The following is a 27445-nucleotide window of genomic DNA, read 5'->3' as shown; positions in this document are numbered from 1 at the left end:
TTTAGCTGGTATTTTTAGACATATACGTGCGCCAGTCTCAGACTGGGGCATGAAGGGCTGACCACAGATATTAAGTGATAGGGGCAAATGCAGGGCTTGAAGTGGGGCAGTATACGGTGGTATGATATACCATTACTTCCTGCCACCACTTAGTTTTGTACATGTTTAGAATGTACCAGTGCTGGGATCAAATATGGGATCAAATATGGGATCCCATCACTGGAACAATAGTGTGTTATTGTTAGAGAGGTGTCCTTCTGGGGACAACTGTCCATTGGCGGCGGCTATGCTGAGATGGGAACATGGACTGGAGCAGGAATGGGAGTCAGGATGGGAACCGGGTTGTTCCCACATCCAGGGTGCTCTGCATCATCTACCAGCTATTCCTGGCTTGCAAATCGGCTACAAATCAAAATAAGGGGTGGATATTTAGAAAAATCTGGTGTGAGCCAATCACATCTAGAGGACTGCCAGCCAATGAGCAGCTTCTCATTGACTGCCAGTCCATGATAAAGTACGATTGGTGTGAAATCAGTGATAGATTCAAAAAGAGGCCACCTCTGTTCACTCTAAACTGCTCCTCAAGCCAGGCTCCACCGCCATTTCCACCCCAGTGCAAAGAAAAGCTTTGAGGAGATATAGGGAAGTGAAAGGCACAAGGAGGGGAAGTAGGAAAGTGAGAGGGACATGGGGAAAGGAGGGGGGTGAATCAAATTCCCATACCCTTAATTGTACATTTCCATTTCAAGCACTGGGCACATGTGTACGGATGTAGCCAGCGGACACAGAGGTTTTGCCAACAGAGTGGTGCAGAATCTTGGCCCCGTCAATAAATATATATATATATAGTAAATAGTAAAAAGTGCTTGCAATGTACCAGATTAATATCAGCAGAAGACTGTAGAAAACACACCTTAGTCCTGTACAATATAATGTAAAATTGGAATAATGTGTTATTCAATTGCACAGTCTTGAATCTGATCTTAGATAGTGTGGGATTCCCCAGTGCCCCTGTTGACCAGTCCAACCTTGATGTTCACACATATTGGTAGATATCAGCATGCACTTGCACCGGCAGATTCCGATATTCTCTATACATGATAACTCCCTAGCGGATAACAACACCCAGGGTTACAACCATCTTGTCAAGGTTTAATAGGGGGCACAGTGTGCAGCACAATTGGGACATAATCACTAATCAGCCTAATTTAGAATCAACAAATTAAACATAGTTGAGGAAAACTGATCTAGACCTAACTTCTTAATTATTTATTTTAAAGCACGTTGAACTTAATGGACGAACGTCTTTTTTTAACCTTACTCAATATGTTACTATGTTATGAAACACAAGCAAGCACAGGGAGACTATACAAACTCCACACCTGGAGCAATGGTAATCAATTTCATATTTTCCTACAGGGGACATATCAGCACTCACATATTCAATGCAATGTTTCTAATAGCAGTGAAGGCTGTCAGATCTGACTTTTTAAAACGTTGGATCTGTTTTGTAGGAAACTGATGCAGATTGTCGAATTCACAGATGGTTTTCACCAATCCGCTGCCATTGTCGCCAATCCTTGAACTCTCCGACACTCAACCATCACACCAATATCAAATTCAACTGTACTCTAGTATCAGGTGCCTTCTGTTAAGTTCTAAACTAGTTGGCTACAATGCCAAATGTACACATTCATAACGCTAACTACTGCTCAAAATTTAAAAAAAGGTAGACTTATTGCTCATCATCTCCTGAACTTGTATTTAAAACCTAATTTATAATACAGGAGCACCATTAAATGGTTTTCCTTGTTAAGCAAAAGCATTGGAGGAGTCCAATCACTAGCGCATTCTTTAAATACATGTGTGTCATGTCAAAGAGGAATGAGCATGATACAGCCGCTGCTTCACGCAGTAATTCTATTAAAAAGAGTGTCACTCAAAGATTTTGTATACCTTTCTTTATAATGCACCTAGAGATCAGATAAGTTGTAATAGATTTGAACACAAATGGAATTTAACGTCAGAACAGGTTACGCATTGTGATATGCAGTGGCGGATTCAGAGGGGGGACTAAGGCGCAGTTAAAAATTCAAATAGGGGAGGCACAGCAACTGCCATTCCAAACTGACTCACTGGCAGTTGATGTTTCCCTCCTGTTTGAATGTTGGATTGTGCTGCAGTCCATACTCTGCAGCCACCACTGGGATTGTAGCATTTCCACCCTATGGGGAATGATTCTGTGTTGGAAGTAAAGCAAATGTAACTTCCCACCTTCACAGGAATGTTACAATGCAAGGAGTACACATACAGTTTATTCTCCTTTAGCATGCAGGGTCAATATTGGCTGTGTTTGCATGTAGCAGGTAGATGCTGGGCATCTTTATGTGTACACTGTATTTTAGAAGTGTGTTTGGATATCTCCCTTCCAAATCTAAATCTCTCTACACATTTCAAATCTACCCATCTGCAGTGCGCATTGGTTTTGCAAAGGGGCAAAGTTACTTTATTCGCTTTGCTCCCAACTCTAAGTTGGCCACTTTATTTGTAATTCGGCATTCATGTTTTGCAGAGTTTATATAAGTAGTATGTGACAGTTATTGCCTTACATGAAACCTAACTTCGGCCTTCTAGTTGGGTATGGGTTGTTAGGTCGAAAGCGTCTAGGTAACGTCACTGGATCTCCTCTATAGAGCACCCTGCTCACTCAGCGACTGTCATTAGGGCCGCCACTAGTAATCTTGGGGCCTGGGACTGACCTTCAGTCCGGCCTAAACCATCCCCCCCCATGGCCACCCCCACCCCGAGTACCATTACTTACCTAACTGCGGCCGCACGGCATTGCCCTTGTTCCTGCATGCCTCCACTCTCTGCATGCATCTCCTCAAGGGGCGCCCACTCCACAGTGCAGCCTGCAGAGCACCGAGCCCCTCTATGTCCTTGGCTCGGTGCTCTGTATGCTGCACTGTGCATTGTGCGTGCCTGGCTGGGGGGCCACCCAGTGGGGGAGGTGGTGTGCGGTTGCGGGGATGGGGGGTGGCACCGTGCCGCTGTGGGCAGCTGCCTGGGCCCCTCCAGAGGCTAGGGCCTGGGACAGCTGTACCCACAGCATCCCCCTGTCAGTGGCCCTGGCTGTCACTGCTGAGTAAGCATAGCAACAGAGACGAAACCGCTGGACAAGGTAAGTATGTGTGAGTGATTTTTTGGTGTAAAAGGGGTGATTATTAAAGTTTTACCTTTCTGGCTTTGTGTGTCTCTTATTTCCACATTCTTCCGCTGGCTGTTGGAGCCGAGTGCTGGTTCCAAAATACGGGGGATCCCCTGTATTTTTGTCCCCCATATTTTTTAAACCAGGACCGGCCCAAGATCCTGTTGCTGGTTTCTTAAATACGGGGGACCTCTACACATTTTGTCCCCCGTAATTTTGAAACCAGGACCAGACCGGGTTTGTCTCAGGAGGGGGGACCGCACACCGTTCTTGTTTTTTTTATTTTTTTATTCACTTTAACACCTTTTTTCTGGACAGAACCAGATCTCACTGATCTGTGCAGGGTTCTGTAAAATTCGCCAGCCTGAACCTTTTTGTTGGCAATATTTGGTGATGTTAACCAAAAATCGCACCCTATACTTTATAATGGGAAAACATCTGGATGCTAATTGTAATGTGCAATTTTTTTTCACATGGCAAAAAGTGTGATTTTTACAGCTAAATCTGCAAATTGATTTGTAATTCGCACCCTATTACATAGGCGTTTTTGGGAAGACGTGCAAATTCGCCAGTTTTTTTACCCAAAAGGTGCATATTGCCGGGTATCGATCATTAGGTCGACCCAAGAACGGTCGACACTCCTTAGGTCGACACCGGAAGGTCGACAGGGAATGAAGGTCGACGGTGTCCTTAGGTCGACCGGCGGAAGGTCAACAATGCAGAAGGTCGACACGTATTTTTTGATTTTTTTTTTAGGCGTCTAGATGTCGACCTCTAGTTCTGGGCACGCTCGTCACACTATTTTATTCCCCCTCCATGCCCTAGTGCAGGCTAGACTCTATGGCAGGCTTTCCCAACCATGGTCCTCAAGGCACACCAACAGTGCAGGTTTTGTAGATATCCAGGCTTGAGCACAGGTGACTTAATTAGTACCTGAGGGATTCTGATTATTCCATCTGTGCTGAAGCCTCTATATCACTAAATCCTGCACTGTTGGTGTGCCTTGAGGACCATGGTTGGGAATGCCTGCCCTAGTGGATGGTAGGGCATGAAATACCGCCTGTTCTGTAACCACAGTGGGGGAAAAAAAAAAACCTGCGTCGACCTTCTGCATTGCCAACCTTCCACCGGTCGACCCAGGGACACTGTCGACCTTCAGTCCCTGTCGACCTTCTGCCTGTCGACCTTCCGGTGTTGACCTAAGGAGTGTCAACCGTTTTTGGGCCAACCTAACGACCATATCCCTTTTTGGCCATGAACGATTTTGACTATGCAATTTCCCTTGAACTCCCCGAAGCCCAGAACCGTGACTATATTTACTTGAGATTGTGACTATATTTACTTGAGTTTTTGACTGCACTTTTGACTATACTAGAACATTAGATTGTACACAATATAGTCAAAATTCTCTATTTTTTCTTCCAATGCCGATCCGTCAGGGGCACACGTCGGCATCGCAAGCAGTATAGACACTTTTGACTACAGATGGAGGACTTCCCAAAGGAGCTGCTCCAGGCGATAGAATCGCCAATCGCCGCCCTGCACCAGCTGCCGCCTTCCGACAGAAGGGGACATGCGCATGAGATGTTCGCGTGCCCCATTCTGTGGGAGCCATCCGCCGCCCTCCGCCGGTCTCCAGCAGCTTCCCCGCAGCTTCCGCAGTCTGCACCCACTCCCTGCCCATCTCCCTGAAGCGGAGGCGGGCAGGGAAGCAGCTCCTCGCCACCTTGCTGACGGTGACATGCAAGCATGTGAGATGCTCACGCGTTCCCATCAGATGGAGATCCTGTCCGCCAGCCAGCGCCGACTCAGGACATCTGGTGATCCTGCAGGCTGGCTGACAGGCGTTCCATCTGTATATAGTTAAAGTCAGGGCTATGTTTCAGCAGGCTCCAGCAGGAACTGAGGCCCTTATTCTAGTTCACTCTATCTGACAAAATATTTCTTAGATGGACAAAACCATGTGCACTGCAGATGAGGCAGGTTTAAAACCCCACCCAAATCTAATTATCTCTGCACAAGTAACACCTGCCTCACCTGCAGTGCACATGGTTTTGTCCATCTAAGAAATTTTTTGTCAGAAAGAGTGAACTAGAATAAGGGCCTCAGTTCCTGCTGGAGCCTGCTGAAAAATAGCCCTGGTTAAAGTAAATATTGCACCGTGTCTATGCACCTTAAAGGTGGCCATACACACGCAGATTTATCTTCAGATCTGGTTGGTTGGAACAAAAACATGGTTATGGATGAGAGCAAATGACAGTTGACCATTTGCTTCGAAATGCTGGAAAACTGTCACTCATCCATAACCATGTTTTTGTTCCAACCAGCCAGATCTGAAGATAAATCTTACTAGTGTATTGGCACCTTAAGACTGTAAAGCCAATTTATTTGTGCAATTACTCAGCTGCATTTAAAATAAAAAATCCATGCAATTTTTTTAAGACAAAAAATACATGAAAATCTTCAACGATCAACAACAGTAAACACGGTATTTGTGACGCATCAAAAGCTTTCTGGTATTCCCATATGGACTAAAAATCCCTATGCTTAGAGCAGTGGAGGCTGGATTTCATGACAACTGAACAGATCATTTTGAAGACCATCACGTGCCTGAGCTCCTAAATGTAATATGCATTAATGTTTATTACTTATGGCGTCTTGTAGAACCACCCTCGTATTTTGCCTCCTGGGCTTTTTCGTCTAAAACCTTACCAGCCGTGATAACATCTAACACCGTAAAGAAGATTAAAATGTACAAAAGCATCAGTGTAACAGATAAATATTCCTTCATGCATTAGGATAAACAAATAAAAACACAACAATTGCAAATAAAAAGATGTTATATTATGGCAGAGTTCTTGTGTGTTCAGTAACGATGTAAGAATATACAGATAGAGTATGTGCCTATATGAAAAATACTTGCAGCTACTGTATAGAGTATATTCAAATTCATCCCCTCCGACACAATAGTTGTGTATCCCTGTAGAAGGAACATCGGCAGTAACAATAGCAGTCTTTGTGAATAACGCAATGATTTTCTGTAATATAATCATTTCAAGGACAGTACTATGGATATATACATTAATACCAGGTATCAGGCAAAAGCAGAACATGATAAGTTATATTATACATAATTGCAACGACTTATTTGCACGATAACATGAATACAGCACAATACTTAACATTATTATTCTTATTGTTGTTATTATGATTATTGCTATGCTTTTTTATATAGCACAAAACATATTATGCAGAATTGCATACAGCGCCCTTGCTTTATAATTTGCATTAACATACAGACAAAGTGTACAATTGTTGCACAAATAATGGGCTAGATTTACAATAGGGCAGATGCATACCTCCCAACTTTTCAGATTATAGTGGACAAGGGGTACTTGTTTCCTAGCACAGCGCCCGTCGGGTCCCATCGCATACCTTAACTTAATGTATGCGATGGGACCCGACCGACCCGATTTTTGGGCTTTAAACACGTTTTTAACGCACTTTGAAAATCGGTCGCATCGCATGCCATTATAATGGCATGCAATGTGACCGACGCGACCGACACGATTTTTACATTGTAACCAATGTAAAAAGGGTCCCTGAGACCCGATTTTACATTGGACCCAATGTTAAATGCCCCCCAGACCCGATTTTTAATTGTAAACCCACCCTGATGGTGAATTATGTCAAATACCCCCCATTGTTAACGCTACGCAACGATCAATGTCAACCCGAAGCGTGGCGAGCACAGCGAGCCCGCGAGGGGCGGTGGTATGCGTCCTCCAACCTTTTCATACCCACTATCCACGTCGGCGTGGAGTTGATTCTATAAAGTGTGGCGAGCGCAGCGAGCCACCGAGCCCGAAGCTTGGCAAGCGCAGCGAGCCCCGTGAGGGGACGTGCATTACTTCACATGTATTCCGTGGCCGCTCGCCACGCTTCTGGCTCGCCACACTATGTAAAATCAACTCTACACCAACGTGGATCGTGGGGGTATGAAAAGGTCGGAGGAAGCAGTTGGCGTTGATCGTGGCGTGGCGTTAACAATGGGGGGACATACAATAAAAAATCGGGTCTGGGGGGCATTTAACATTGGGGCCAATGTAAAAAATTGGGTTGGTCGGGTCGATTGCATCGCATGCAATTTGGTTGAATGCAATGCGATTGACCCGATTTTTGTGACCTGATTTCATACAATTAAAATCGGTGGCGCCGTGCTAGGAAACAAATACCGGACAAGGTCCCGCTGTCCCACCAGCTCTGCAGAGAAGTCGGCATCTGTCCAGTGCTGGGAGCCTCGGGCTGTCCACCTTCTCAGGGAGTGCTGGACACACCCCAAGCAGGGCCGGATTAAGCTTTAGGGTTGCCTACAGACAGGAGGGCCCCAATGGAAGGTGGCGTAAGAGTTGGTGGGTTATATTAGATTATGCATATCTCCCAACATGATCCATTCCAGTTCCAGCACATGAAAATGCACTTTTGCTTGAATTCTAACTACTTTGTTCTGCTGCTGCATAAGAGGGACAGCTAATGTCAGTGCACTCCAGCCAGGGTGGTCGGTATAGGGGGGCCCAGTGTACAGTATGCCCTGCGTTCCTCCATAATTTGGCTCTGCCCCCAAGGTGACAAAAAAAGGGGTGTTGTGGTGCTCAGTCATGCCCCCTTCAGTTGAGGCCACTCCTTTCCATCTGTGGCACTGCTCCTTTTGGGAGCAGCCGCGCCATCAACGTGGAAGGTCCCGCTCTCAACGGGGGAAAAGTTGGGAGCTATGAAGATGGAGCTCCACCATCGTGGCAGTGTGATGTTGTGCAACCACCAAGCTGGCCACACATCAACCAGAAATTTGACAATTAGATTTCTAGTTTTATCACGAAATGATGCAAGTTTTCTATTTATATGTATTTTGGGAGACAGTGGGAGCGATAGTGTAGGGGTGTACATGAACATGTGTCTATGGCCACACCTACTCAGCACTGGTCACTCCCACAAAAGCATTGGTCACATGTACTCCACTAATCAGTACAGGTCTTTGAACATTTCCAGCACATGTTGCCTTTAAGCCAGCCCTGCGTATATTACATTAATTCTTTTTGTGGAGGGGTTGTAGCGCTCACCTCCAGGGGACTCTATTAAGACTATGAAGCTGCTGGTCTTTCAAGAGGGGGCCCACCCTCTAGAAACTAGAATTGCAAAAAGGGATGAGGGGACCTGCGCTAACAATAGTCTCTAGATGGTATTGTGCTAATGTGCTGCAACTTATGACAGATGAGATGAGACAGGTGTGTTCTGCAAACAATGAGCATGGTTTATTGCACATATCCAGTCAAATCTAGTAGGTGCATACATACAAAAATTGTTCAGAGGGGCTTGGGCAGGGTGGGGATGGGTATGCCAGGTTACCAGGCTCAGTACTGGTTCTGAGTGGGCAAAGTCACGTGGCAAACAGGGATGGGGGTGTGCAAAAAAACCAGATAGTCTCTTGGTGTAAATCGGCAGAGACACACTGCTGGGGTCACGGAGCAGTGTGTTAAAGTCCAATGTCTACGAGTGGCTGGCGGGGTGGGCAGGTGTGGGTAGGCACAGGCTGGTGGTGCGGGGGGCTGGCGTCCCGTCCCCTCCGCAGTACACCTCTCACCTGTGCTTCCCGCTGGTTCTTCTGCTGGTCCTCCGTCTGTCCCTCGGCGTCTAGAAAGATCCAAGCCGCAGCTTGATCGTGCAAGCGCTGCACGAATCAGCCGGGCTCCACAGGGATGTGTGAAGACCACGACTTCCAGGTGCTGTTATCACGAGAATCGAGCGCCCGGCGTCACAGTTTCTCCTGCAGGCTCTACTCCCAGCCAGGAGGAGACTTGGGCCCTTATTCTGATCGGTGCGGATATATCTGCGTGCGTTCGGCCCGCCGATGTTTTGTGTCTGCACATGTGCAGAGGCGTCTCTGCGCATGTGCGAGCGGGGCGTACGGCCAAATCCCGCATGATCTGTGAACACTCCGAACAGGGGGTGGAGAGGGGCGTGAAGGGCTATTTGGGCTCATTACCATATGCATACGCCCCGCGTTTCATGGGCGTTCCCATGCAAACGCTGGGCGTACGTATGGTAATGCAGTCGTGACGCACGTGTAGGGGGCGGACATATGACATCGCCGGATGTCAGCTGCCCGCCCAGATCCCTGCTTTTGCACGGAAACATGTCCGTGTGGTCTGAGGTTGCGGGAGCTGGTGGAGCACTCGGTCCTGCATTCGATGGTCTGCGACCATCGAATGATGGGGGAGGTTCCCTTAGATGGAGGAGGCGTATTCCGTGAAAAATACACGTGCGGTCCGTTCGGCCAGCTTCTTACCGCATACGGACGGAGTTGGCGATCCGTATGGAAGGCGGGGTTTCGCACGCACGGTCCTGGCCGCATATTCGGCTCCGGCCGCACCGATCAGAATAACGGCCTTAGGGTGGTGGGTAATGCGGTAGTAGATGGGCTGAATGTAGCTCCAATGCGTATCAACCACTAGGGTCTTCTTCAGGGAGAGTGTCCCTGAAGAAGACCCTAGTGGTCGATATACGTGTTGGAGCTACATTCAGCCCATTTTGATCTGGATCGAATTGCACTGCGCAGTGTACACATTCAATTAAGACTATATACAGTAGTAAAGATCTGTACTATGTAGCCTTTACTGCACAGTCTATTTTTCTTTTCGATTTTGAAACCACTGGGCAGCGCATTGGGATCAAATGTGGCTGAAAACCGAATTCGATTATGATTCGGTTTTGACTATATAAGCTAAATTAAATACAAAAATAGTCAAAATCGAACATGTGTACGGGGCATTACCACATTAGACAAGTGTATTAAATCGCAATGCAAATCATATAACTTTCATAAAATAATCTATACAAATAGACACACCCCAAAAAGGGTGCAATGGTGATGAACTGCAGACTGAAAGCTGACTGCGGACAATGGCCCTTATTCAGATCTGATCGTAGTACAAATTTGTTCTCAAAATGGGCAAAACCATGTGCACTGCAGGTGGGGCAGATGTAACATGTGCAGAGAGAGTTACATTTGGGTGAGGTGTATTGAATCTGAAATCTAAATTGCACAGTAAAAATAATGCAGCCAGTATTTACCCTGCATAGAAACAAAGGGTAATATTTAATGAAATACGAAAATGTGATTTTTGCATATTTTTTTGGCCCAAAACGGCCAAAATAGCACTTTTTCCCGAATTCGCAAATTTAATGAGATTCGAAAAATGACAAAAAACACAGATTTTGCATCTAAAACACACATTCTGAATGTGCTATTTTTAGTCGCGCTAGAACTTGCATCCAGATGTTTTCCCATGGAAAACATCTGGCATATTTTCCCGAAGTCGGGAAAATATGTCTAAAATTCACCACATATGTAGACTAGGTTCTGACAGGCGAATTCTCCAGAACCCTGCACAGATCATTGAGATCTGTGCATGGTCCTGTGTAAAAAAATGTGTAAAAGTGTTTTTTTTGTTTTTTTTTAAATGGCGTGGGGTCCCCCCTCCTGAGCATAACCAGCCCCGGGCTTATTGAGCCGGACCTGGTTCCAAAAATACGGGGGACAAAAAGCATAGGGGTCCCCCATAGTTCTGAAACCAGACCCGGACTTTTGGACCGGTCCTGGTTCCAAAAATCTGGGGAACAAAAAATCTGGGGGTCTCCCATATTTTGAAACCGGCACCGGGCTCCAACAGACCGCGGTGTCATGCCACAGCTGGGGGACACTTTTTACATAAGGTCCCCTGGCCGAAACATGAGCACCGTGGCTGGTCAGTCTTGGACGGGGTACCTGGCCATGGACGGAGTACCTGGCCATGGACGGAGTCCACTGGCCATGGACGACGGTGACAACCCTGGGCTTCAGCCCTGGATGGGTGAAGCCCCTTTATAGTGGGGGTCCCCACTCCTCCAGGTACCCCATCCAAGGCTGACCAGCCATGGTGCTCATGTTTCAGCAGAGGGACCTTATGTAAAAAGTGTTCCCCGGCTGTGGCATGAAACCGCGGGCTGTTGCAGCCCGGTGCTGGTTTCAAACTACGAGGGGACCCCCAGATTTTCTGTCTCCCGTATTTTTGGAACTAGGTCTGGCTCAATAAGCCCGGGGCTGGTTATGCTTAGGAGGGGGGACCTCACGCCATTTTTTTAAACACAATTCGCACATTTTCATGCCTAGATATCGCACATTTTTATGACAAAAATTTGCACATTATACCACTTATTCGCACTTTTTAACCCGGAATACCCACCTCATTAAATATGCAAATTCACAGCAAAAAATGCGATTTTAAAAAGTGCGATAATGGGCGAATTAAAAAATTACTAAAAATCGCATCCTATTAAATGTCAACCATGATAACTCACACAAATCTAATTCTCTCTGCACATGTTACATCTGCCCCACCTGCAGTGAGAACAAATTTGTACTGTGATCAGATCTGAATAGAGGTCACTGTCCCTTCCTGCAGCTTCTGCTCAACTAGAAAATAGTTAATTTCTCAAAGTTGTCCCACAAAATATTCACCCAATTAGATGGTCACCGGGTGGCTGACAGACAATGTCTAGGTTGACAGTCAACACCATATGATCAACATACATATGGCCAACATGGTCAAAAGGTCAACAAATCAGTCAACATGACAATGGTCGACACATGTAACGCTTGAAATACATTTTTCAAATTTGTTTTTCATTTTTGGACTTTTTCATACAGTATATACATGTGGACTCCGATTAGGAATTGTGACGGTTACCAAGCCCAGTGGTAGTGCAGCAAAGCACCTGACCTGAAGCATGAGGAGCAGACTGAGCCATGCAAGGCAATGTGGTACAGTAGATGGGGCCCAAATTGCTCAGGTGTCAAATGTGAAAACTCAAGTTGACCTTTTCATGTACGAATTACACATTATGTCACACACCGTGATGGCCATTACACATTATGCCACACATTGTAATGCACATTACACATTATACCCCACAGCACAATGCCCATTACATATTATGTCACACTCCATGATGCCCATTGAACAATAGCCGACACACCGTAATGCCCATTACACATTATACCACACATGCTAATGCCCATTACATTTTATTCCACATAAGTGCCACTTTCCTAAATGCTCGTTGCCCGGAGCTAAATGCTTCTTGCCAAGGGTTTCTTGCCCGATGCCATGGGCTACATGCTCATTGCCATCGGAGGGTTACATGCTCATTGCCAAGGGGTATTACATGGTTGTTGCCATGGGGGATTACCTGCTCATTTCCCAAGGGGTATTTTATGCTCATTGCCCAGGGGGTTATCTGCTACCAGTATCCACCGTTCTGGGCACCCTGAAAGATGCCTGAGGTGATACGGACCTCTATCGTCTGTCTTCTGGGTGGCAGCGGCCATTTTGGGAGGGTCACAGGGTCTCTGTACATGGATTCAGAGGGGGATAGCCAGCGGAGGGGAGTACCTATCTTTCTCACTTAACAGTATCGCTCTGCTTACACTCACATAAACCCATATATATATATACACATCTACACACTCACTATCACCCGACTTGCAGCTGAAGCCAAGTTGCGGATAGGCCATCACTATACCCCTACCCTTTGCTGTAAAATTACACTAGATTCACGGGTCAGTCAAGAGGGAGCTTGATCAAATAAACATGATTGATGGCAAAATGCAGAAAGAGGTGAGGCTTCACAAAACAGTGCTGCCTCCTCTGATCTGTCAAAAGGGGGTTTCTGGGTACTCAGGGACCCCTCCTGTGTGTGCCACTGTCCTCTATGTGTCTAAGCTGGGAATTTAAAAATGGCAATGTTATTCTACTTTGAGTTAAACATGGCTGATTTTGCTATTGCTCTTTTAAATTTCCTGCTTAATCAGGCACAAAAGTGATGGCTTGCAATTAAATTTACGCATGAATTATGACTCATCAAAAAAAAAAAAAAAATCAAAATGATACCATGACCAATTAGTATCGTAGCTATTTATGAACGACTATTTGAGGAAAGCGGATGTCCGTGTATAAATATCTGTCATGTGGGTGGTTAAAGACAATTGCACAGTTTATCATAATTACCAACCTCCCAGTCCAGGTCTTAAGCGATTATCATAGCCATCCAGCAGCCGGTCAAGGATCCTTGTGAACACTGTGGTATTGTCTCTAATCTCATCCTGTGTGCTTTGTCCACAACTGAAATTACAGGACATTGAAAAAAATATATATATATTAGTAAGCATTGAGCTGAATACAATCCTGCCATCAGTAATTCTAAAATCTACTTATCCTTGCTTATGCTGATTCAGGGACACAAAATCTCTTCTATTCAAGCAGATTGTCGTTCCAAAGCAATTACTGCTAAAGATGGACTCCTAACTCACTCAGCTCTTTCCATTTTTAATCAACGTTATCACTCAATCCTTAATACTATGGATCGCACAGGAAGGAAGTGACTGCCAGCACACATAAGGCGCATTTAGGTTTAATGTTAGGAATAGTACACATTGTGTGGGCAATAATACCAAGTAACCCGTTTTGAGAGTATGACTCCAGTCCATGAACTTCACCACATAAAGCGGTTTAACACTATAATTCAAATTGAGAGTTTTTTATTCGATCGCTGATCAATACCAATTGAAGACATTGCTAGCGCACAGATATTTGGTCCCGCATCTGGTTTGGCCGGTAACCTGCAAACAACGCAGCTTACCAAGCACATGAGAGACGCCGCCTCACCAAATACTCTCCCCCCCTCCCACCGCCGATTCCCTTCAATAACATCCGAGGGGATGTGTAACGAAGACACATGGGGGCACCCATAAAATGCTGGGCATCCCCATGAGTGATCCCTGTCCCCATGAGCGTCCGCCCACCGCCTGCCCTGATCCATGCACATAATAGACCATGTGCGGTCCCTTAAACATTGGGACGGGCCGAACTTGCTATAAACCATAATGACTCCCTTAATGTCAGCAGCTGGGATATACAGGAGCTTGGTACATCACGGTAGACCACCTGCAAGCTCAGAGGTTCAGTAATTCCAATCCTGAATTGGTGTAAGCAGGGCAGCCATTAGGGGGGACTGTCGGGACTCCAGTCCTGGGCCCAAACAGAAGGGGGCCCACGACCGGATATAAAGTATAAATTTATCATAAACAAAGTTTAATTTTCCCTTAAAACAATATAGAATTAGAGAAATGTGGCCAATGCTGCAGCTATCAGAGGTCTCTCCAGGCTAGACAGGTGGGTGGTTAGTCCAGTCCCGGCCGGGACCCACAATTTCTGATGGCTGCCCTGTGTGTAATGCAGGCAAAATGAAGGCTGGTAATGCTCTTTGCATTGTCTGATGGTCACAGTGATGCTATCTATATTATCTAGCTGTTACTGTGACAATCTCTGTATTATATGGTGGTCACTGTGATGCTCTCTGTATTGTATGGTAGGCCATAAGAAGCTCTATGTATTTTAAGTAAGAGCTATTATGCTCTGTTTTTGGTCTGTATTTCAGACTTACGGGGCCATTTAGAGGCATTTTCTAAGTGGCCTCACTAAGGGTCAGATGCACTAAGCTTCAAAAGTGATAACATAAGGAGTTATAAATACAGTAGCCAGCCAATCAGCTCCAACCTGCCATGTCACAGACTGGGTTTGAAAAATGTCAGGTAGGAGCTGATTGGTTTGTTTTTTATCACTCTCCATTTTTACTTTTGAAATGTAGTGCATCTGTTCCTAAATCGCTTGGAAAATGCCTGTACATCGCTCCTGCATGCTGGATAAATCTAGTAATCGCTGGTCAGGGCCAGTGTTGTCACCGAAGAACACTGGCCCTGACAGATCGATCATCACAAAGCGCTGACACATCGCTGTATGCTGCGCGATCTTGCTGAGCGATCTGATTGACCTAGCATCGCTCACAATGCTCAGCACATCTCTACGTGTGTAGCCCACTTTCGAGGCTGTTGATTGCAGCCTCTATCTACCAGACCATTAGGCCAAAGTTGCTTGTCACAACCATTTCTCACCTATATTCACATCTTCTCCTGTTAAAACATAGGATTGTATATCAGTGATACATAAAATAATACCTCCCACCACAACCACAGCTTAGATATTAAAACCTTTATTATAATGTTTTATTATGTAGGACAGTTTTTTTTTTTTTCTTATGACTAACAGTCCACTGGCATACCTCCCAACTTTGAAAACATTGCTGAAATTTTGGGGAGTGAACTAGCGGTAAGGGGGCGTAGCCTTCAAATCGCACGTGATGTCACGCCCCTGGTTTGCAGCCAAAAACCCCACCCCCAGCAAATGGAGGCATGGCCTCGCAAGAGTGGTGCGATTTGAAGGCCACGCCCCCATTTTGGCGCTGTGGGGACATGACCAGAGGCTTTGTGAGGAGTAGATGCTGTGTGCATGCGCACAGTGTCTATTCACCGCTGCCCAGTGGGTGGCACGGGGGACTACCAGCTGCCCCCCCACCTTGCGATACTGCTGGCCCTGGACTGGACGTGGGAACATCCACAAAAAACGGGACATTCCCACGGAAAGCAGGACAGTTGATAGGTACAGTATGCACTGGGGATAATATTACGTAGGAATGGTTTAGATTGTAAACAATGCAAACAGTGGTAGAACTCTGAAGCTGGGGGGGGGGATATGTACAAAATGTATGATGCGAAATCAAAGTCACATAGTCACTAGTGAAAAACAGCGCACAACAAAGAAACCAACCCTTGTACTGTATTACAAGGTTGCAAAGCTCTCTCGTTTCCTTTCCTTTATTCTCCAGATTCAATGGATAAAATGGGGACAGAGCAGTGTGGGATGTAAAGGTGAAAGAATCATCTAGGTCCTACATACTGTATATGTATAAAGGGCTGTGTGATCCGGCCCTCCCACACCAAGCAGATAATGACCATCCAAGTCCATGCAGGACATCAATAGAATATATACCGTAGGTAGCAGCAGTGGCTCTCAATGGATTCTTTAATGAAGTACAAGCAGACCAATGTCCTCAGTTAGATATATTATAAAAACCGTAATACTGTATATCTGCAGTACTGCATAACAATGTTCAGTTGATGATTTTGGGATAAAAGGAATGAAACAAAGGACCCTATTCTGGTCTGTTCGCAGTCGGCGTTCGTTTGCACGGGGACCGATGTTTGGAGTATGCACAGGCGCACCCGCAATTCTGCGCATGTGCGGATAATCGCGCCCATGGGAATGGCCAGCGTTTCAGAAGATCCTCTGGTCATTTTAACAGTAAAATCCACCTTAGTGGAGTGCCAAAGTTGCTGTGAGAGATTCTCAAAGTATCTGCTAAAAATGCCAGCGCCGCTCACAGCGACTGTTAATTTTTTAGGCGCAATACTTAACTAAACTTCATTTAAGTGACTTGGCTGCATTTGAATAATAAAAGAGCGACGCTGGCATTTTAAGCAGATATTTTGAGGATCGCTCACAGCAATGTTGGCACGCTTAAACCAGGGGTGGCCAAACCTGTCCTCAAGATCTACCAACGGTCATGTTTTCCAGGCAAGCTGTGGATCTATAGTAGGAATAAATGCAGCATGTTTGAAAATGTGACAGTTAGTATTGACTGCAGCTGTGCACCAGCTAGGTGATCTAGGGAATGTGACAGTTAGTAATGACTACAGCTGTGCAGCAGCTAGGTGATGTGGACAATGTGACAGTTAGTATTGACTTCAGCTGTGCAGCAGCTAGGTGATGTGGGAAATGTGACAGTTAGTAATGACTACAGCTGTGCAGCAGCTAGGTGATGTGGAAAATGTGACAGTTAGTAATGACTGCAGCTGTGCAGCAGCTAGGTGATGTGGAAAATGTGACAGTTAGTAATGACTGCAGCTGTGCAGCAGCTAGGTGATGTGGAAAATGTGACAGTTCGTATTGACTGCAGCTGTGCACCAGCTAGGTGATCTGGGGAATGTGACAGTTAGTAATGACTACAGCTGTGCAGCAGCTAGGTGATCTGGGGAATGTGACAGTTAGTAATGACTGCAGCTGTGCAGCAGCTAGGTGATGTGGAAAATGTGACAGTTAGTATTGACTACAGCTGTGCAGCAGCTAGGTGATGTGGAAAATGTGACAGTTAGTATTGACTACAGCTAGGTGATGTGGAAAATGTGACAGTTAGTAATGACTTCAGCTGTGCAGCAGCTGGGTGATCTGGGAAATGTGACAGTTAGTAATGACTGCAGCTGTGCAGCAGCTAGGTGATGTGGAAAATGTGACAGTTAGTATTGACTACAGTTAGGTGATGTGGAAAATGTGGACTGTTGGTAGATCTCGAGGACCGGTTTGGCCACACCGGTTGCCCACCCCTGGCTTAAACAATGGGTGCAGGGTATGGGCTGATTTTGATGCCGGGGCTTATGTTGACAACACACTTTGCAGCCAATAAAAAAAATGTAATTAGAGAAAACATAAAAAAAAATCAATTGACTAAATTATAATTATAGTAAGAACAAATCTTTACGTACGCTAAATAAAATAACATATAATACAAATAAAACACACTTCTTTTTGATCATATGAATATACAGTTGGGTCATATGATTTGATTTTCAGAATTAAACCACATATTGATTCAGCACTCTTTATCTTGAAAAAAAATAAATGAGTTAATTAGTATAATTATAAAAACGAGTGTATACATTGAAAATACATGTAACCTCACTGATATGTCACTTACTGAACATAACTCTAAGCCACTCCAGCAGCATAAATTGATCACTGCTCTTTGAATTTGTATCACATAAAAAAATAACTGTGCCTATAATATTGACATGCTATGAGTAAGCTGGTATATGTGCGATCCCCTCCGGACTCTGGAGAGCTGCAGAAGATTGTCTTTACTCTCTCTGCAGACATGCTGAGCAATGGCTGAGATAGAGGCTTCCTGTTTTATTAGGGACTTCCTGTCTAGCAAATCTTTTGAATACTAAGTGGATGGCAATGATGCAACATCCACATGCAGCGTAAAGTAATCTACGCTAAAGTACGATAACAAATCTGCCAAAATAGGTGTAAAAATTACCAAGCAAACATTTTTTATTCATCATAATGACCTTAAATGTTTACCTTTATAGGAAATATCTTTTTTAAGCAACATCTTTATGTGAATTTATATAACAAATGTTAGTGACGCTGGGGCATTTCTAGCGGATGTTTTGCACATCTCTCACAGAGATGCTGGCACTCAAAGGGTTAAACTTTAAGGGAACAGTTAACATAAAACAGTTAACCCTCAAATACTGGAGAGAAATGAAGTTCCAACCAATCAACTCTTAACTGTCACTTAAATACCACAGCCTGTAAACTGACAGAAGCTGATTGTACCGTTCTTTATTTTTCTACACACTGTATCTCTCTCGAAGCTTTGATTAATCTGCCATACATTGGGAACATTATTAATGATGGATTCAGTATAATGATTTCCCAACATTCAAAATACCGGTGGTCAAAATGCCAACATTCATTGTGGCAACATGGTCAAAATGCCGACACGGTCTAAATATCAACATGGACATGTAAAAAAAGTCCACTTTTTGTGTGTCTATGTCGACATAGAGCGACATGGACACCGTATAAAGTATACGGTGTCCCCTCGCATGGCACGCAGCGCCCGCCATGATTTGTGCACACTATTATTGTCTAACTCTCTGGCCACTTGGAACGTGAGGTAAGAACAAGTCAGTTTCAAAGAAAAAAAATCATAAAAAATGCATGTCAACTCATTTTACATTCCGGCATTTTGACAGTGTCAACATTTTGACCATGTCCGCATAAGGAATAGCAGATACAGGTTGAGTATCCGTTATCCAAAATGCTCGGGACCAGGAGAATTTTGGAGAATGGATTATTTCGTATTTCAGAATTTTTTATATTTCAATGATCTTGCATTTATGTTGTACAAACACATCAAACACATGGAATACACACAAATATATTTTATTTGTGCATAAAACAAGGTTTCAGAACATGAAACAGTTTGTGTACTATCTCAAGTACTGAATTTAAATGGCAAGCAATCATTGTCTTGCACATATTTAGTGCCAGTTACATATCATGTTCCCAGTAGTGCCAGTTATATATCATGTCCTCAGTAATGCCAGTTACCTAACATATCCCCAGTAGTGCCAGTTACATATCATGTCCCCAGTAGTGCCAGTTACAGATGTCTCCAGTAGTGCCAGTTACATATCCTGTCCTCAGTAGTGCTAGTTACATATCAAGTCCCTAGTAGTGCCAGTTACAGATATCCACAGTAGTGACAGTTGCTTATCCTGTCCTCAGAAGTGCTAGTTACAGATCATGTCCCCAGTAGTGCCAGTTACATATAATGTCCTCCGTAGTGCCAGTTACATATCATGTCCCCAGTAGTGCCGGTTACATATTATGTCCCCAGTAGTGCCGGTTACATATCATGTACCCAGTAGTGCTGGTTACAGAGTTCCCCTGTAGTGCCAGTTACATATCATGTCCTTAGTAGTGCTAGATGTAGATGTCCCCTGTAGTACCAGTTACATATCATGTCATCAGTAGTGCCAGTTACATATCATGTCCTCAGTAGTGCTGTAACAGATATCTTCAGTAATGCCAGTTACATATCATGTCCTCAGTAGGGCCAGTTACAGATGCTACCTATAGTGCCAGTTACATATCATGTCCTCAGTAGTGCTGTTACAGATTTCTCCAATAGTGCCAGTTACAGATGTCCCAGTAGTGCCAGTCACATATCATGTCCCAAGTAGTGCCAGTTACATATCATGTCCTCATTAGTGCCAGTTACATATCATGTCCCCAGTAGTGCCAGTTACATATTATATCCCCAGTAGTGCCAGTTACATATCATGTCCTCAGTAGTGCCAGTTACAGAGGTCCCCAGTAGGTTTTTAGAAAGAGATTTTTTTTTTCCGTCTCAGGAATGTATGGTTTTCGGAATAATTTGAATAACGGATATTTGGATAGGGGTTACTTAACCTGTATTTATAATGTGTCGGCATTTTGACTGCCTGCCAATCATTCTCGATATTTTGTCTGTTGGTAAATTGACTGCACCTCCTAATGACTGCAGAGTCTCCAATTGGATTGTAAGGTGGCAGAAATCTCAATGCTGAAAGCATACAGGTACATGCAATCCCAGGCCTCTTTTTTTCATTAAAAATATTGTTTTCTCTAAGCTGAGAGATCTGAAAATGACAATGTAATAATATATCACTTGCAATGAAATCTCGGGCTGCTCTGAATGGAATCCATCAGAGTTTTAAATCTTTATATTATGAAATACCCAGAGTTGAGAAAAGATTGTCCATAAATCTGTTCCAATAAATAGCCATGGAAAGTTACCATCAGCCCGTCTCTCAATATTGCAATGGTGTTGAAAATGACGATGGAACTAAATAGCAATATGAAAGCTGACATAACAGTGCATATGTGTATTTGAACATGAATCTAAACATACTATTTTCTGTATGTGTTTAGAGCATACAGATAGAGCCTTTTCATTCATCCCAACAGCACACCGAGTCTTCCAGTCTTGGCGGGCCATTCGCCGCGATGGGAAGACACGGCGCACTGTCAGGATGATTTAAAACAGCTCTGTCTGTACTTATCTCTCTGACAGTGGTGCAAGTAGTGATTTTGTCTAAGTGGTACTGATGGGTGTGGCCACATGTCTTGAAAGGTGTGGTCACATGAAACTAGGGGAGGGCTACATTATGCCACACATTGTCATGCGCAAAACCCAATGTGCCACACACACTGTGGTGCGCCACACTCGATCTAGGTGCCTCTTTTTAGTTCTATGGGACAATTCAGCTCAAGGAATAATTAGCTCTGTGTGGGACTCACACACTTAGCTGTGACAGGTAAGTAATTGAGAGTTTCTGGAGGGGCAGGGGAAGCCTACGGCGATGTACTCTGCTCTCCTACTCATCTCTCAGTGGTGGAGGCACTGGAGGGGTGGGGGAAGCCTGTGGTGCTGCTCTGTTCGTTCCTCCTCCTCTCAGTGGAGGGGTGGGAGAAGAATATGGCAGTGTACAGTAGGGGATGCGGGGTGGTATGGCGTACTGGCAACATATTCCTTAAAGGTACGCCATACCACTTCATTACCCCTTACTTGCACCACTGCTCTCTGAGAGCATGCAACGGAGCTATAGGCTGGGTGTTATGGGGGAAGATGTACTGTGGCGAAATGCGTCACTGTTGCACCACTCACCCTCTGGAATGCTATGGTTTGTGGAAGCTGTGGCTGGGCCACGATGATGCAATACACCATTCTGGTATTTTGACTGTACCTAAATTGACTGCATCACGCTGTCAGCATAATTTCAGTCAACATAGAAGTAGATGGGGCTCCTCTTGAATTTTGAAATGTTAAAAATTAAAAAGTTATCCTAATGAGGACAGAATCAATAGTAATGTGTTTAGAAGAACAAAGACCTAAGAATTTATTCAAGTGTATTTTAAAAATACTATAATATCATTCTAAAATGAAATCATTTTTATGAATGGACAGAAAGGGCCCACATTTAATAGGGTGAAAGCTTCAGAAAGTGAGAGATTTTGGGAGAGTTTTAAATTTTTTTTTTTAAAGCGGCAATCATTTACACTGCAAAAACATGTTGATTTTGCTATGTAACTGATTGCCACTTAAAAAAAAAAAAAAAAAAACCATAAACATCCATTTGCAGCCTGTGGGGAAACACCCACATCATTCGATGGTCACCGACCAGCGAACACTCAACAAGAGTAACCCCCTTGGCCCAAGATGTTAAAATGCCTGTTCGTACTACTCTCTGTTTTCATGCTCAAAGCTCACTAAAAATATATTCCCTATAAAAATGTCTTTCCGTTGCAGCTTTTCTTTATACTATCCCTGATCTTGACCCCCTACACATAGATCTGTGTGCTGCTATGAAAAGCATTGCAGCAAAAATAATAAAAACAACAACAATCACATTTATTTGTGTAGCCTGCAGACATCTTGCCAGGATGGACTATTTCCATTACAGGAGGTGAGTATAAGTGTTAATATAGTTATATTCAGTGTCGGATTGCCGAATAGGCGGCGTATTGACCGGCCTATGGTCTTCGCAACACAGAAAATACCATGGGGGATATTTAATAGGATGAGAGATTCAGAAAGTGAGAGATTTGGTAAGAAATTCCCCAGTTTTTTTTTTTTTTTAAAGCGGCAATCATTTACACTGCAAAACCAGTTTAATTTTGAAGTGTAATGATTGCCGCTTTAAAAAAAACCTTGAAATTTCTTACCAAGTCTCTCGCTTTCTGAATCTCTCATCCTATTAAATTTCACCCCATATTTTTTAATGTACAGATAAAACCATGCTCATTGTAGCTGTGACTAGGCATGGGATGTGTTTAGACCTGTGGCGTAACTATAGCGCGGAACCCCCGGCGATGGCGGGGAGGTACTGGGGGTCTGCGAGCGACATTGTTACTCCCCCCAGCTCTCCCCTCCTTGTGAGTGCAGCGGGGAGCGGGCCCTGCGGCGCTGAGTATTACGTTGGCAGGGTCCCTGCAGTGACCTGGAAATAACGCGCTATCCGCGCTATCCCCCCGGCACTCCCCCCTAACCCTGCCCTGCCACTGGTTTAGACTCCCATAAGGCTCTTAGTCGCACCTACGGACATCAATATTACATTACACAGAATTCAATTCTCGCCGCTATTTCCGATGGGGGAAATAGCGGTGGGCGCCTATTCAATGCTGTCTTGCTCGACAGCATTGAAGAGGCAGATCGACAGAACAGGCCTGACTTTAAAAGCTGTCGAGCCCGTTTTGCTCGACAATCTCCACCCGCTTATGCGGACACTCCCCCTTTGTGCCGATCAACAGGTGGGACATTGAGTTCTGCCTGGAGATTTGTGGTCGAACAAAACGAAAATGGGCCAGGGTCATGGCTGTCGGGACAGACCGAAAGTCGTGACCCAGGATTGAATACCCTTATTATAATTCCCTCGGTCCCCAGCGTGTTTGCAAGGGAGACCGATGGTTAGGGCCTACGCATGCACATAATTAGTTATGGGCATGTGCAGGCCTTCTGTGCGAGCGCCCTCGCAGACCCGCACAGACCTGTACTAACTTTCCTGCTAGATCGCTTTGCTTATTGTATACAGGCAAAGCCCGGCGATCAAAAAAGGAAGGACAGATCGCTCAACGCACATCGCGGTACTGCTGAGCAATCGTGTGTAAGTCCATCGCTCACCACGTGTATGGGGCTTAAGTCTAGTCACAATCACAACGTTCTGAATATCTTTATCAGACTGCTTCTAATTTAATATAACCAAGCAACTTTAATGAAACTACACACACACACACACACACACACACACACATACACATATACACACAACAACAAAATAATCAATCCTACTTTTAGTTTAAAGAGAGAATAAAGCGAGAAATAAAATAAAAGCATCACAGTTTTTCTAAAGTTTAAATATCTTTATTTCACAGCCAATTGGCCATTTGACTGTTCATTGCGTGTACTTTAATATCCTCTTAATGTTCTTTTTCTTAATTAAGGTGAAAATAACGATAATGGATTTCTGGGCCGTATTGCTCTGAGCTACAACAATATTACAAATGGAGATCTTTATTAGTTTTAGAAGGAACCATTCTTTTAGAATAATTGTAAATGCAAAATACTATGAAACTAGAACATATACGGTATAATAGAGTAAGTTTTGTCTATCATACCGTCTACCTTATAGTGACATCATGGAGCCATCATGCAGAACAAGAAGGCCTAGAAGAGGAAGCTGGGTACTGAGGACAATATAAGGATGCGCCCAGTTCCCTCTCCTGGCACCCAGAAGTGCCACTTGGGCAGAAAATATGCCAACCGCCTTGGATTGCAGACCTAGGCCCCCCAGCGTATTCGCATCAGGGACAGATGTTTGCGCTCTGCACATGCGCATTTGGGCTTTTTCGTTTGCTGCTCTGCGGACTTGCATAGTCTCCAAGGCGTTCGCGCAGGGGGGGGGATTGAGAGGAGCAGGGGGCGTCTGCATGGCGATGCCCATTGTTTCCTGGGCATACCCATGAAAACGCTGGTTGCACTCAGGAAAACGCTAGACGTTCCCATGCAAAAGCAGATGGGCAGCTGTCAGCCGCCCGCCCTGTTCTCGGACCGGACGCCGCAAAGCAGCAGGGATGTTCAGGCTGCAGTGGGGGGGAGGGGGGGTTTATTCACTTGCCCGGCGGGCGGTGTTAAATGACTCACTAAGCATCGATTTTTCGCTGCTTAGCATGTCAACCAGAATCACCCTTCTAGTCGAAGCCAGGGCAGTATAGAGCCTGGCTGGGCCCAGGTACTTTTAAAGGGGGTGTAGCCTAATTTCAGGCCATGCACCTTAGAATGAAATACAGAGAAAATAGTACTTCGCCCGTTGAGTGCCAACGTTGCTGTGAGAGATGTGCAAAATATTTGCTAATAATGCCAGGGTCGAAGTTGAGGAATATGAACCCATTTAGTTATTGCTGGCAAACAATCTGAAGTCAATTTTATAGAAGTTTAGTTAAACGGGATGCAGTTAGAATCCCGGAGGTCAAAATCCCGACACCGGAATCCCGACCGCCGATGACACCCATAGAGGAAGGATAAATTAGTGTGCCAAGCTTAGAGAGGCACCGGGCCCGCTGCGTGGTGAGCGCAGTGAGCATGCAAGAGGGGCCGATCCAAGTCCCCCCTTCTCGGGATTTCGGCGGTCGGGATTCCGGCGTCAGGATTTTGACCACCGGGATTCCGTACCAATCCCAGTTAAACATTGCGCCATAAAAAGAACAGTCGCTGTGAGCAACGCTAGGAATTTTTTAGCGGATACTTTGCACATCTATCACAGCAAAGTTTGCACTCAAAGGGTTAAGCACCACCCTGGCCACACTGCAGCATGTTCTGAGTTGGGAAGAGCTGCTACAGTTCCTATTGCCAGGCTATTGGGGCACTCCATGAGACCAGAGCCTGGGTATTTAGTACCCTCTCCTCTCTCAGGGCCACTGGTCACAGCCCCTTTGATACAGCCCTGGTACAGTATATTTTGTTTAACATTCATATTTTGCATTTACTCTGCACACAGAAAATTACATTGTACTATTTATTGAATTATTCATAAAGTGAATTGTTACTTTACACTATAATGTATATTGAATCAGTTCGATACAATTTATAGTTTAGTTACAGATCAATAAGATTGCCAACCGCCAGGCGCCTCCATCCGCCGGACGAGACGTTTGCGCGGCCCGTTCTGACGGAGCCCACTGCCATCTCCCCGCCGCTCCCCCTTCTCGCTCATAGCCACCACCCCCCACCCGGGCACTCCCCCCTAACCCTGCCCGTCTCCCTGAGGCCTGCTCGTCAGATGGAGTGCTTCTCCGCCAGCGATCGCCAGCTAGAGGAATCTGGCGTTTCCCAGCACTGGCTGAGAGGCGCTCCATCTGTCAGTAACAATTTCTGCATACTTATCTTTTTCAGCAATGCAATCCGTTTTCCAGGACTATGGCGATTACATTCGCAGCTGTGGATGCCCTGCGAAGAGTGGATTTAGAAGGCAGTTCTCTTCTGTGCACCTGACATATTCCAGAATACTCTGTGGTTTTGGCAACAACAATTATTTGAATAAAACAAAGAAGATATTTACAACTTATAAATATCATACTTGTTTTTGTCTAATCATGTTGAGAGTCAAAACTCAACAAATTTGCAGAGACCTGCTGGAAATACAAGGAATCAGTCAGATACCAGAGATGAGGCTGTTGTGAGCTCAACCACTGTGCTGGGAGGCGAGGATGCACTCTGGCCAATAATATTTCAATTAAAAGCACAAGGTGAGGCAGCTGTCAGATCTGCCTCACTCAGTGGGGCATGACGTGCTGTAAGGTCATGTGACCTATCTAAGAAGTTCCCCAGTGCACAAACAGGAGTAGCCACCATGGAGTAGGGATTGCCATCAGTGGCTTATCCATCGATGGTCCCCACTGATATTACCACTGATCAATAACCTTTATGGTGAGGGAACCAGCAATGGTTTCACCCACTGATGGTCCCAGCCCAGGCGATAGAAACAGTCGGATCGGGGCCAGAGCTGAAGTCACATGACTTCCCCTCACACACCTGACCACGCCCCTCACCATGTAATGATTTTCCCAGTGTGTGCAGTCTGTGCATAGCCCAGGACTTACCCGGCGACTGCGATAGAAACAGTCGGATCGGGGCCAGAGCTGACATCACATGACTTCCCCTCAAACGCCTGGGCATTTTCCCTGACACTCCCAGAAAATGTTCAGTTACCACCCCCAAATGCCAGCTTCCTTTCAATCAACTTGTGTATGGCCAACAATAACAAAAAAGCAGGAATTTATCGCAGAACTTGTGAACTACTGGCCGTACGTATTAGCAGTCTATCGATTATTGCCCGGCCTGTTAATTCGCAGCTCTGCGAGCAGGTCTGAATAACCCCCAAGTTTTAAGCTTATCGACTTTCTATAAAGATCCACCACTCTGTTCCTAAAGTGATCCTTTCTCCGCCTTTATTTTTTTTTTTTTTTACTTCATTTTTATTGAATTTTGCAAATTGACATACATACCATAAAACAACAGACATTTCACTCGAAAACATTACATCAGCCAGTGCGTTGGTTACATTCTGTGTCCTTCAGTATGTTGTTTTTTACCGTATTGCGGTTTGCACTAAATAGACACTTTACCAACCACCCTTGCATTCATTCATTGTACTGCTCATTTACTTCGACCCTTTCCTTATTCTCCGTCCTTGGTGTTATCCCTCTACTAACCCTGCCCTTTCCGGTAGTTCTCTTTCCCTCCTTTGTGCCCCCACTTTTAGCAACTAAGCCTTGTTACAGATTACCTTCCACCCTGTCCTTAGACTCCTCTACCCTTTATTTCTCATATTGTATCATTTGTGTCATACGCGTAATAATACTATCTTCTGACGGGGTCAGTCATAGTGATCTACTAATAAACAAGAAGACAGGCGGACAAGAAACAAGTCTCACCTGAAATAGTGAAATGAGATTTAGTGATTTACATTGTGATTCTACTTTATTCCTAGTGATATATTTACAAAAAGGATAAGGTTTTTTTTTTTTTTCTCCCTTCCTCTTTCCTTTCTTTTTTTTTTTTTTCTTTCCTTCTCAATTT

The 27445-nt window shown here is 44.8% G+C and overlaps 1 protein-coding gene across 2 annotated transcripts in view; it reads right to left on the bottom strand.

The window, feature by feature from the left end:
* The window catches only part of GABRA1 (gamma-aminobutyric acid type A receptor subunit alpha1), a 140000-nt gene that overhangs the window by 77225 nt on the left and 35330 nt on the right, over positions 1-27445 (bottom strand). For both annotated transcript variants that reach the window (XM_083181408.1, XM_083181409.1), the window contains exon 3: positions 13316-13425. In XM_083181408.1, the coding sequence (XP_083037534.1) occupies positions 13316-13425 (110 nt within the window). The remainder of the gene's footprint in view (positions 1-13315; positions 13426-27445) is intronic.

This window comes from Crinia signifera, chromosome 4, assembly GCF_055691185.1.
Source record: "Crinia signifera chromosome 4, ASM5569118v1, whole genome shotgun sequence".
NCBI classification, from domain to species: Eukaryota; Metazoa; Chordata; class Amphibia; order Anura; family Myobatrachidae; genus Crinia; species Crinia signifera.
The sequence above is the reverse complement of the archived record's forward strand: the minus strand, read 5'-3'. Positions and strand labels throughout refer to the sequence as shown.